The sequence below is a fragment of the Trachypithecus francoisi genome, unplaced genomic scaffold (genome assembly GCF_009764315.1).
Source record: "Trachypithecus francoisi isolate TF-2019V2 unplaced genomic scaffold, Tfra_2.0 Contig00634, whole genome shotgun sequence".
Lineage (NCBI taxonomy): Eukaryota > Metazoa > Chordata > Mammalia > Primates > Cercopithecidae > Trachypithecus > Trachypithecus francoisi.
In genome coordinates this window covers 32-13,182 of record NW_022680781.1, presented here as the reverse complement: position 1 = coordinate 13,182, position 13,151 = coordinate 32, and the positions used below count along the sequence as shown (strand labels likewise).

At 40.3% G+C, this 13,151-nt stretch overlaps 1 protein-coding gene across 1 annotated transcript in view; it reads right to left on the bottom strand.

Moving 5' to 3' along the window:
• LOC117087254 (adenylate cyclase type 8-like) overlaps window positions 1-12,083 on the bottom strand; it is a gene marked incomplete at its 5' end in the record, with an annotated part of 53,498 nt that extends 41,415 nt beyond the window's left edge. Inside the window, one exon of the mRNA XM_033217238.1 lies at window positions 11,911-12,083. Within this exon, the coding sequence (XP_033073129.1) occupies window positions 11,911-12,083 (173 nt within the window). The remainder of the gene's footprint in view (window positions 1-11,910) is intronic.
• Between the last annotated feature and the right edge of the window lie 1,068 nt (window positions 12,084-13,151).

The following is a 13,151-nucleotide window of genomic DNA, read 5'->3' as shown; positions in this document are numbered from 1 at the left end:
TTTGGTAACCATGGCTTATCTGCAACCTGGAGACCTCTGAGAAGCCCCTACACATGCTGTTTAGCCCCCCGATGCCAGAGAGTGGAAAGAGCAGTGTTATGAATGAAGTTGTGGGTGTGTGGGGTGGGATGGGGTGGGAGGCAGCTAGATACCAAAACAAAAGGCAGAGGTGGTATTTGTTGCTTTTGTAAGCACCTTCTTTGTAACAACAGGTGCATAGTAGATCTTAAGACATATTGTTGAATTAAAATATACGTTCTTGATGTTTTGCTGGAAGCAGAGGAGTAGTATGAATACTGTCGATATAGGAGTTAAGAAATTTTTTAGGTAGATAGTGAGGGTATGGAAGTCTTCATTAAGGTTTTACTTTTAATGAAAAGCATCCCCAAATTATTTTCCTTTCTAACAAGGGCAGACTGTAAAATCCAGCTGCAGACACAGATGCTGGCAAATTGTGCCAACCATGTTCAAGATGGTGGCACCATCTTCTCTTCTCTTTGTCATCCACATGTACAGTAAGGAGCAGACAAGATGGTGCTGGTCAACTGGAAAGCCATTTGCATAATACGATTAGGTTGGGGTGGCCAGCTTTCCCCATGCTCTATGTAAACATCATACCTGATCGAACTAATCTGTGAGCCTGTGTAAATCAGACACCACCTCCTCAAACCTAGCTATAAAATCTGGCACATCTGCTGCTGGTCAGTCTTTCCTCTCAGAAGTCCCCTCTCTCACTAAAGAGAGAGCTAGTTTCCTTTCTCTTCCTTTCTCTTTCTTTTGCCTATTAAACCTCCACTCCTAAACCCCTTGTGTGTGTCTGTGTCCTAAACAGACACACACAAGGGGTTTAGGAGTGGAGGTTTAATTGCAAGACAACAAACCCAGGTATCTACCCCAGACTATGTAGCTGCTTCATACTGGGGACTTCACCTGGGATACCAAGGTACAACATTCATTTAAACGGTGAGTAGAGGAGTGGACTCCAACTCTGTCCCTTCATTTCAGAGCTCTTGGCCTCCATTTTAGAACTAAATCAAATCAAATCAATAACAGGCATCTGTCAGCCAGTTAAAAATACGGTTAGTGTTGCTGCCGTTCTTAAAGACTCAGATATGGTGCTTACTGGGGAGAACATGGAGAATCCCCCAGCACCCACAGATTGCTGGGCATGTTGGCCACGTTTGAACCAACCTCCTTTCATGGAGGACTTAGCCATCATGTGGGGCTGGAAGAGGTTCTGGAGCAACTGAGGATTTCTGACTGGGGCTAACCCCTGGGGTTATCCAAAGACGTCTGAACTGACTGCAGCCTCCAACTGCCTGATAGGGTGTTGGCAACAGGATCTCCAACTTTCCTATTGTAATTTCCTCCTTTCCTGTCTGAGACAGCCATGTCTCATATCCTCTCTGTGTATGCAGTGTGGGGAAAATTTTACAGTTCAGGGAAGTAATCTTGTTTGGCAAAATTAGGTAATGTCATAGTAACCGGGCATATAGCTCAAGGGAAGGCGTACTTGTGATTTTTGAGGGACAGAGGGTCCCTCCCCACCCACAGTGAGTATCTCTCTCTGTCCTTGGTCTGGAGGTTACATGGCAGTTCCAGGTCTCTCTCTGCCCTTGGCTGGAGACCACATGGCATTTCCAGGTCTCTCTCTGCCCTTGGTCTGGAAAGCGTGTGGCACTTCAAGGTTAACAGCGCCATCTAGTGGAAGAGGATCTTGTCCATGAGGCAGATTGTGGGTCTTCTTCTGAAACACCCTAGCTTCCCAATTCTCCCTTTTCGTGCCCCCTACTGAAAACCACGCTTTATGCTGCTTTGGTGAATGGGAAAATTCTGCCTTCAACAATTAGGAGTAAAATATCTTCTGAAACCAAATTTTAGTCTTGATACTGTCCCATCAGCAGATAAATGGCCATTTGGTCCCTACATTCTTTTAAAGCACCTATTATGCCTCCAATTAGAATGGTATTTACTTAGTAAGGGGGTTTTAAGTTTGGAAGTTAACCAGAACCATTCTTGAAGGGTGAACACTTTAGCACAGGTGATAATGGCAGGATTCAGAGCTCAAACCAGCACACTTCCTCTATAAAGGGGGGAAGTACAATAGTTGCCCAGATGCGAATGTCACATAGTCTCTCCTGAGATCCATTTTGTTTTGGCGGGGGGAACCAGGCAGGTCACACAAGTCTAGGAAGTCAAAGGGAAATCACAGGCAGAGGACTAGAGTTGCATGGGTGAGCATGACAAATCCCAATCACCTAGTTCCTCTGGTTCCATGGCTGAGGTCATGCCTGCAACCACAGGTGGCACATTCAACAAGGTGCCTGGACACAGGAGCCACGGAGGGAGAACAGCAGGGAGGATACCCCCACTGTCTTCCCTTCCACCCTGGGTCATACCAAAAGGAAGGAGCCTAAAGGGACATCTTTTTCTCACCTCTCTTTCAAAATAGGTAACAGGCAATCTTCAGCTTGCACCCCTCTGGAGTGCATTCTAAAGCATAAGAACTCGTTTTACCCTGAGACTTTGAAGAAAAAGTGGCTCATTTTCTTTTGCACAAGGGCATGGCCTTTTTACAAGACCTTTGCATTCATTGCAAAATCAACTCAGCCCTTTTAGTAGTCACATCAGGCAGACCCAAGAGGAATGATTCCCCAAAACTAGAAAAGCAATTTCTGGGGGAACTATATGAGGCAGCTATTGGTTGTCCCAGTCCTTACAGTCCACTGTATCTGGGGCCACCTCCAACCATGCCACCAGCTCTTCCACCTCCACCATCTCCAAAATTTCCCACTCCCCAACCTTCGCTCTTATCCCTACAGGAAACGCCCAATGGAGGCGATGCCACTAGGGTTCAAGTTCCCTTATCATTGAAGTCTCCCTTAGCAAATAAAGGGAGACTTAGGCCAATTTCCTGATGACCCTGATACGTATATAGAAGCCTCCCAAAACTTTGATGTTTCACCTCTCATGGAGGGATGTTATGCTGCACTTAAGCCAAACCCTAATGGCAGCTGAAAAACAGGCAACTCTGCAGGCAGCACAGAATTTCAGAGATATGCAGTATGTCTCCTATGGTAGGCCAAAAGGACAAAGAGAAATTAGCAAATCCAAAGAAACACCTTTCAAGATGTTTCCCCTGAAACATCATTCCCAACAGGAACAGAAGCAGTACCTCTTGACACCCCTTTTTGGAACCCCCAGGTTTAATATGGTGTTTTTCCTTCCTTCATGGTTTAAAAGCTCCTATTTCTTCTTTTATAATATTCCTCCAAACTAAGAAAAGTTAATATCCCCAAACTTTAAAATGCTTTGCTTAGAGTTGAGCTAGGGGGAAGGGCGTCCAGGAGCCTGACATGCCAGCAAAAGGGTAAAAGTTTTTTTTGTTTTAAACCAGTCAAGCTTTTGGCTTCTCTCTCCCTGTGAAAGCTGGTAAAGAGGATAATAATAATCATTGTTTATATTCTCCATAAAGTTTTAACTAATGAGAAAGGCATTTGTGATGCTGATCTCAAGCTGTAGCCAAACTGGTGTGCTTTGTGTATCTTTATGGTTCTGTCAAAAGAAAGGGTACCTTAGGTTAGGATGCAGACCCCGGACCCCGTAAGCCTGCTGTTCAATCCAGCCCAACAGAATGATCAGTAACAAACTTGGCTACAGGCTGTCATCTTGTTTCATGTCCTTGGGAACATGACCTGTAATCAAATGGCAATACTTTGTTTTAGTCTCTGCCATTTTACAATGGTGGCTGTCTTTCTGTACTAAGTCAGCTACTGGGTGGGGGCCACAAACTCAGATAAGCCAGTTTATTGATCTGGGTGGGCATGCTGATCCATCAAGGGCAGGGTTTACAAAATATCTTAAGCACTTATCTTGAGAGCAGTTTAGAGAGGGTCAAAATCTTGCGGCCTCTAGCTGTGTGACTCCTAAGCCATGGTTTCTAATCTTGTGGCTAGTTTCTTGGTCTGGTTCCCAGGCAAGAGGGAAGTATATTTTAGGAGGAGGCTGATATCATCTTTGTTTTGGACTGTGAACCGTAAACCAGGCTTCTCCCAAAGTTGGTTTGGCCTACCCCAGGGAGGGGCAGGGACAGCTTGGGGGCTGGAAACAAAATGGAGTTGTTTGGGTTAGATTTCTTTCACTGTCTCAGTCACAATTTTTCAATAACATTTGTAAAGCTGCTTATCATCCCTTTAAAAATACCTCATACACTTGAGGTTAAGTCATAACCTAATTAAGGCTTGTTGGTTTCACCTGGGAGGTTACTTTTTGCAAACTTTAAAAGCTGAAAATGTGAACTGCTTGGTGTAGCTAAAGTCAAGTAACAAGGGATTTAAAAATATTTTCTTAAAGAGCACTCAGACTAATTAAAAGTGGATATCCAAGTGACAGGTATATTTAAAAGGCCTTGATGTTTTTCTCTTCTTCGATCTTGTTTTCCTGGAAGAAATTTTTTTTTTCTTTTCAGTTGACTGGATTATTTTTCTTCATTTTTTTGTCTTGTGACTTTTAATGCACATAAGAGAAACCCTAAGATAACTTCTAGTAGCCTGGGACTCCTTGGGAAAAACAGAGAGGTGCCATAGACCTTGTTTTGGGGAAAAAAACCCTCTGTTTTCCTCATGAAACGTCAGGAATTAAAAGCAGATAGTTCCCTCTCAAAATCAAAAGCTCTGTTCTGTTTTGCATTGTATTATCTGACAGTTTTGAGTTTTAGGGGTATCAAATTACTTCATATTATGAGAGAGCTTTGGTGTGTAATAACTAGGTAGGAAATATATTTTAAGGGATGACTAATAGTAGTTATGGAGGAATACTTAATCCTTTGTACATTTGAATCAGAGAAGCATGCTCTTTGTCACCTGAAAGATGTGGATACATTCCCACTCTCCTCTGAGAGATGCGACTCCAAAGGGGGATGGGCTGATTACAAAGTAAGCCAATTGTCTTTGGGGTGCCTTGCAATGAAATGCATGGTAGAAGCACTGCACTGTCCTCTCCCACAGAATCTCCCTCCTTTTGGGGATGCAAGATCCAGTACAAAATGGCACCCTTAATTTTGGGGATCTGTCTGTCTTCAGCTGTGCCTGCATAGTATGCCCTAGAAAAGGATGCTTTTGTGACCCTGTTCCTCCAAAGGCTCCACCCTGAATCCAGTAATCAAATTAAGAAACTGGCAAATGAAAAATCTTATGAGTGCTGAATCTTCTGTCTGTGTCACTATATATGTGTTGTGTGTAATGTCTATAAAAATAGCTCTAATTGACTGGCTTAAAGAAAAATAAGTTCTTAACTATTTTTTAGTTAAAGTTATTATAAACTACGGAGATAACTAAACTTCTTTGTCAGTCATGTTTTTAACTGTAACTACCCTGAAAATTTTGTCATTCACAGACAATTGTTGTCTTGCTTTGTTCCTTCTCAAAAGGTGGTTTATAATCAAGCTATATGACTTTAACAGGTATTCACAAATGCAGGTTTTTAATAGTTTTGAATGTTGTAACATTGGAATGGAGAAAAAACCATATGGGGCTCATGAAGAACTGAAATGTCCACGAATGTCAAGCATAACAAGAGTTAACTAAATGGACTGCACTCAGAATGCTAAAAGAATCTTTTTGACTTTTGCTTGGAATATTGCTGACCCTTATTTTGTTTTTCAGAGTCAAGGGAACTTATTCTGAACTATTTATGGCCTTTCATAATTGTGTAAGTTATACTCCTGTGAACAAAATTTGGAGCATGTTTCTTTTTCTCTGTCTGGTTCCTCTAGAATTTGGAAAATATCTGTGAGTACTCTTAACTTACGGCAATATAGTTATTTGCGTAAGGTCAATAAGAATCCATTTTCTTCCTTTGCAACAGGACATAATTGGAAAAACTGGTTATTTTATCAAGGTTTTGACTGGAGTGGTATGCTTCCCTTTAAGAATTCAATCTCGACTTGCAGAGATGATAGAAGTCCCATGGGGAGAACTGGCCCCATACCTTGTCTACACATGCCCCATACAGGGTTCCTAACCTGTGGTCAGTAAATAATGTCACCTTCTAACAGGTCCAGGAGCTCCAAGTTTATCTTGGGATCTTAAGAGAAAAGAATCACCCAACTCACAGGTATTTGAAGATCCAAACCTGTGACTGGGCTTGGCTTTAAAAGGTCTTATCTGAGATTCCTTGTGGAACAGAGTTCCATCAAAGCCAGTCCAAAAGGACTATACAGAAATAATTATTCTTCCTGCACTTAATACAAATAATCAGGCCAAGAATAAGATTAAAGTTCATTCATAATTTGTTTTTACCAAAAATGAGGACTGGAGAGAGAAATTATGCTCCAAAGCTTATCAAACATTTGTCACTAAATCTTAGTCTCATTTATTGTTTTTAAGCTTTTTGCCTACATTTCAGACTGACCCCGCTCATTCCTATGAATCAAGTGGTGGTCTCCTGATCTTGGAAGAAATAAAAAAAGGATGGGTAATGTAAAAATCTAAATCAATATGCTAGTTCTGGGCAATTATACTGTAAATTCTGCCAGGTAGTGAAAGTGGGTGGGGTGCCCATAACTCAGAGGTTTCTTTTTTTGGAAAAATAAAACCAAGGAACTTCATAGACCCCCAAAAGGACATTCTATATCTTGGAACGTAAAATTTTAGATGGAAATAATCTACTACATCACACTTGTGGGAATTGCTATACTAAATCTATTTGCAGTGAGACTATATACTGTAGCAACTTCTAACTGGAATATCAGAGATTTTCCATTGCTGTAGTACTTTGCTTAATTATTATCCTTATAGCAGGGATAATAGTTACCAACAGAAAGGAAACATGAAAATTTTACTATCACTGAGTCTGCTAGACCTTCTTGTTGGGTTTGGTAATATGTCACACCCTGGCTATGCAAAGAAGGTTATAAAGGAAATAGATTTTATGTAAGAAAGGATCTTGTATGATAAATGCTTGTTCTAAAGACAATAGTTGGTTGTTTAAAAGAAGGATGTTTAGGATAAGTCAGAGGGTTTAAACATGTCATAGATGGTTCGTGGAAGTCATTAAAGGGTTATAAGGAAGGTAATACTTGTGCTAAAAAGAATAGTTTGTTGTTTAAAAAATACTTGTTTAGGACAAGTTGGAAAGTTTAAGTGTGTCTTAGATGGCCTGTGGTAGTCATGAAAGGATTAATAATTGCAGGAAAGATTTAGCCAAGGTTAACACTAAAGTGACTCTAGCCACCCAAATCCAATGCCACTTATCCTAAAAGGAATGTTACTTCTATATTAACATTTCAGCAACATCTGGTGGAGGTAAACCAGTGTTACAACCCATTGGAATGGCTGGCAGTAATCAAACTCCAAATGGTGCTGCAGACAGAACCATGCATGAATGTGCCTTTCTTTCAAGGACCCTTAGATTGACCCCAGCAGGAGTCCTAGCTGCTGTTCTTCACCCAACGCCCTTTTCAGCAGGAAGTAGCCAGAAAGCGTTGTCGTCCAACACCCCTAACAGCAGTTAGGGTTACCAATCCAGAGGGAGGAATGATACAGGAGTTAAGAAGAAATTACTTAGGCAGATAGTGAGGGTATGGAAGTCCTCAGTAAGGTTTTCCTTTTAATGAAAAGCAGCCCCAAATTATTTTCCTTTCTAACAAAGGAAAGCCTGTAAAATCAAGCTGCAGACATAGGTACTGACATTGTGCCAATCATGTTCAAGATGGTGGCTCCATCTTCCCTTCTCTTTGTCAGCCATGTGTACAGTAAGGAGCAGACAAGATGGCACCAGTCAACTGGCAAGCCCATTTTCATAATAAGGTTAGGGTAGAGGGGTCAGCTTTCCCCACATAATATGACATCATACCTGATTGAATCAATCTGTGAACCCTGTATAAATCAGACACTATCTCCTCAAACCTGACTATAAAATCTGATGCATCTGCCCCGACCAGTCTTTCCTCTTTCCTCTCAGTAGAGAGAGAGCTGTTTTCCTTTCTCTTCCTTTGGCCTATTAAATCTCCACTCCTAAACTCCTCATGTGTGTCCATATCCTAAATTTTCCTGGCATGAGGTGATGAACTTTGGGTATCTACTCTAGACAATGTGGCCACTTCACTGTCATTGTCTCTTCCAAACTTTAGACTAAAAGGAGGGTGGGTTTGTGAGGGAGACTCCCTCCCAGCACATCACCTACAAGGTGCTGCTAGAACCAGCAAAACTGATGCTCTTATTAAGTCTATTTTATTGCCTCCTTGAATTAAAAACATGCCCACTGATGAGTAGAAACAGGTGCCAGAACTCGATTCTAACCTGAATTACGATGCATTAATGCATTCCAATATTTTGCCTATGTTTTAAGAAGTCAACAAGGCATAGGTAGTGTGGAAATAGTATCTTCTGATGATCAGTTGGAATACATACCTAATGAAGACTATGAGAAGACAAAAACACTAAATGCTTTGGAGCAAGCCAGAAGGCTTGGGCAAATAGAAAAAAAAAACACTTTAAATGTGAAATATGACACAAATCCAAAAGAAATTGTGCTTATAGGTTGAGGAGCACATATTATAAGGACGATAATGAGAAAAAATTCTAAGGATTGTGAATGATAGTTGGCTTACTGTGAATCAATGATGTAATATGATTCCAAATGAGTTAATGCTTCTTTCAGTCACTCAATCATTTAATATTTCATTCTACAAATATTTAATTGGACACCTTGCCAGATAACCCTAAGTGCTTACTATATGAACATGAGTAATGGTCCTTGTCTTCAAAATTTCCTATTTTAATGGAAGAGAAAGACATGAAAATTAATTACTTCAACACAGTGAGGTAAATGCAGTAATAAAAACTTATATATATGGATTAGAAAATGAGGAATGGCCAAAGACGGTTTTGCCAAAGAGAGTGTAAGTTTGAATACAGATCTGTTATTTACTGGCCATGTGAACCTGGGTAATTGCTAACTTCTCTTAGCCTTTGTTCTTCAAAATGTTACTCTGAAGATTAAATAAAGCACATAAAATGCTTTATACACGTGTAAATTAGACATTAGTATCTAAAGTTTATAAAGAACTCATATTCTGGCTATTGCGAACAATGCTTCAATGAACATGAGAGAGCAATCTGAAACTATTCTTCAGTGGATAAATGGATAATGAAAATGTGGTATATGAACACAATGGAATACTATTTAGCATTAAAACAGAAGGAAACCCTGCCACTTGCTACCACATGGATGAAACTGGATGACATTATGTTAATGAAATAAGCCAGGCTAGAATCTGGGTCTGGGACTTCCCAGCCTCCAGAACTGTGAGAAATAAAGATCTAATATTTATATTAGTCTGTAGTATTTTGGTTATTGGCTGCCTGAGCTGACTAATACAGACAGATGATGTATATTTCACTTTACCTATGAGCAAATTGAGCACGGGGTCACTACTGGTAGGCCTTGGATTGTTGACAAAATTGCATGTTATCACTTATATGTGGAGTCTAAGAAGTTTGAACTCATAGAAGCAGATAGAAAAATTATGGTTACCAGAGACTTGAGGGGGGTGTGTGTGACATGAAATTGAGGAGATTTTAGTCAAAGGATACAAAATTTTATATAGGAGAAATAAATTCAAGAGATCTGTTGTAAAACATGGCAACTATAGTTAATAGCAATGTATTGTATACTTGAAAATTGCTAAGAGAGTAGATCTTCTGTGCTGTCACTATACACGTAAAAAGCATGTGAAGTAATGCGTATGTTAATTAGCTTGATGTAGCCATTCTACCACATATGCATAGATCAAAAAAATCATGTTTATACCATAAATGTATACAATTATTTGTTAATTAAAAACAAAAATAACTCTTACAAATTCAACAAGAAAATGATGAATAACCCAATAGAAAACTGAGTAAAGGATATGAGCTGGCAATTCACATAAAATAAAACCCAAATAGCCAATAAACAAACAAAAGATGCACAAGCTTATGCATAATGAGAGAAGCACAAATGTAAACAGTACAATAAAATGCACACTCAACCTAACAAGTATTTTAAAAATCTAACAGTATAAGTGGGAATGAGAGCAACAGGACCACTGCTTATAAGAGGAAAATCATGTCAGTCACATTGAAAAGCAATTTGGCAACATTTTAAAAAGTGGAAAATACAGATACCCTACAATCCAACAAGCCTGCTTTTATATCTACACCCCAGAAGATATGATCAAAGATGGTAATTAAAGCATTTTTTATAATAGGGAAACCTGGTAACAACCTAAATGTCTCTATTAAGAGATCAAAGGATAAACATATTTTGATATGTTTGTATTATTTCATATGTACAGACAACAACTAAAATGAAGTCCGTATACATCAACCTAGATGGATCTAGAAAGATAATATTACATCACAACAAAATAAATATTATAAATAATTTATAGATACAGCCCTAGCTATATGTATATATATGTGTGTGTATATGTGTGTGTGTATACATGTGTGTATATATATTATATATATAACATGGATGGGAAGGATATAAAGTATATCAGAAGTTGGATTTGAGGAGACAGAGGAGAATAATAGTAGAGAAAGGAATTTCAACATCTGAAACACATTATCCTTTTAAAAATGCATAAGAAAATATGACTAATTGTTAGCATTGTTTACTTCCAGGGGTTGGTTCATGGGCATTCATATTATTAGTTCTGGGCATATTTTCTTAGCCTTCTTGGATTATCTTGACCTTACTCTTTTCCTTTGACTGTTGGCCACTTATTCTGGCCTCAGCTAGTCCTGTGTGCTTCTAATACCAGAGACCAATCAGCCTGGACTGGCTCCTTCCATCACTTCTTGTGTGGGGTCTGTTTACCCCAGTGGCTGTGAAAGGGGCCAGGTGATGTCACCAGAAGGTGCATGCAAAAAGGGAACTCTTGCCAATGGGAGAGAGAGGGAAGGAGCCAGCAGACATATTTTTCTGCCATCCTCTGTCCTGAGACACTTTTTCCCACCTTAGAGCCTGCCCAGAGATATTTCAAATGGCTCTGCGAGTGGATTTTCTGAGACACCAGCTGAATCTCTTCACAGCACATGTTGCCAGCAAAATGTAGTGGTAACTTGCATTTGCCTCTCATCCTTTTCTTCCTCACTTCTCTTTTCCCTCACTTTCACTGTCTTGGGGTTTCATTAGCCTTGCCTTGGGCTGTTTTTCTCTAAGGAGTCTGGGTAAGATATTTTTTTTTGGACTTTTCTATATTTCAACGGTAATACATTTGTCCCTCAGCATCAGCCCTGTGGATACCAAAATCCATGCATGCTGAAGTCCCTTATGTAAAATGGTATAATATTTGCATATAACCTTTACATATCCTCCCCATGCTTTAAATCATCCTTAGATTACTTATAAAACCTAACACAATGTAAATGCTATGTAAATAGGTGTTATACTGTACTGTTTTTGTTTGTAATTTTTTTAAAAAAATATTTTCAATTTGAAGTTACTTGAATCCACAATGCTGTGGATATGCAGGATCAACTGTACTATCCTGAGAGAGCATGAGGGCTTAATACACAGTGGCTACTATTATTAAGATTGCTACAGCCTAATTATAAATAGATCCTACAAGTGTTGGAGCCACTAAATTTGAAGAAATTACAAATTATCAGACTTGGAGGAAACCTGAGCTACTATTTCGTCCAAACTTTGATTAATTAATCTGTAATTCACATAAATGATACCACTGAAAAGTCAGGATTTTTGCTTGGACTTGTAAACTACAGAATGCCTGATTCGAGGTGTAAGTCAATATCCAATCAGGCCGTAAGTTTAATAATGTGGCGGGCATCATTTTCCCAACGATTCCACTTCCCGCAGAAAGTTGAGCACACTTTGGACTCACAATGGGGGGGCACTTACTCTCCACTGTGGTTGAAGTTATCATAACGCAGAAAGAGGCCTGCGTAGATGGTCTCAGTGAGCAGGGCATAGATGGCGATCATGATCAGCAGCACTGCCAGCTTCAGGACGGAGTTTAGACGGAGGAAAACTGCACAGGTCACCATGGCCAACACCCCCGTGAAGACAAAGTACTGGAAACAGAGAACGCAGGTGGTCAGATTCAATGGGGGCAGCAGTTCCCTCTCCTAGCCATGGACGCTGGTAGGTCTTACACACATTTGCAGAGAGTTTCCATTTGGAGATCTCAAGGCCTGCTGTAATTCAACAGGTCCCAAATCAAACTCTTCATTTGCCTACTACCAAGCCCTACTTTATGGCATCACTATTCACAGCATTTGCCAAGCCAATAACTTTGGTTTCATCTTCGTTGCCTTCTTCTTCCCCACACAGGCCATCCTACATTGGTAGATTCTACTTTTTTTTTTTTTTTTTTTGAGATGGGGCCTCATTCTGCCGCCCACGCTGGAGTGCAGTGGTGTGATCTCGGCTCACTGCAACCTCCTCCTCCCAGGTTCAAGCAATTCTCCTACCTCAGCTTCCCCAGTAGCTGGGATTACAGGCACGTGCCACCACACCTGGCTAATTTTTCTATTTTTAGTAGAGACGGGGTTTCACCATGTTGGCCAGGCTAGTCTTGAACTCCTGACCTCAGATGATCCACCCACCTCGACCTCCCAAAGTGCTGAGTTTACAGGCATTAGCCACCGTGCCCGGCTGATTCTTCTTTCAGACCTCCCCTTCAGCCAGCCTTCTTCCACACTGTTTCTGTCTTAGTTCTCACCAACAGCTCTAGAATAGTTTTCTGGCAGCTTTGCCTGCAGTTAGCCCCAGTCCCCACCCCACACCTATATCGTTCTCTACCCAGTATTTCTAAAGCACAGATCTGATTGTGCCACATCTTAACTTGAAGTTATTTCATAGCTCTCCACAATCTCAAATTATATTCTCCTTTCTCAATAGCAAAGCTCACAAGGCCATGATATATCAGATTTCCTTTCACCCTCTAAACCCTTCTCCCACATCCCAGGGCCCTGTTACTCGACTCTCATCTATATATGCCTAGGGCTTATTCCTCTGGCAAATGTCAGCTTAGGTGTTCTTTCCTCTGAGAAGCCTTCCTCAATATCTCCAGGTACTTTTGGATCTTGCTTCATTTCTCCACAGCACCCTGCATAGACCAGTATAATACCTATCACCCT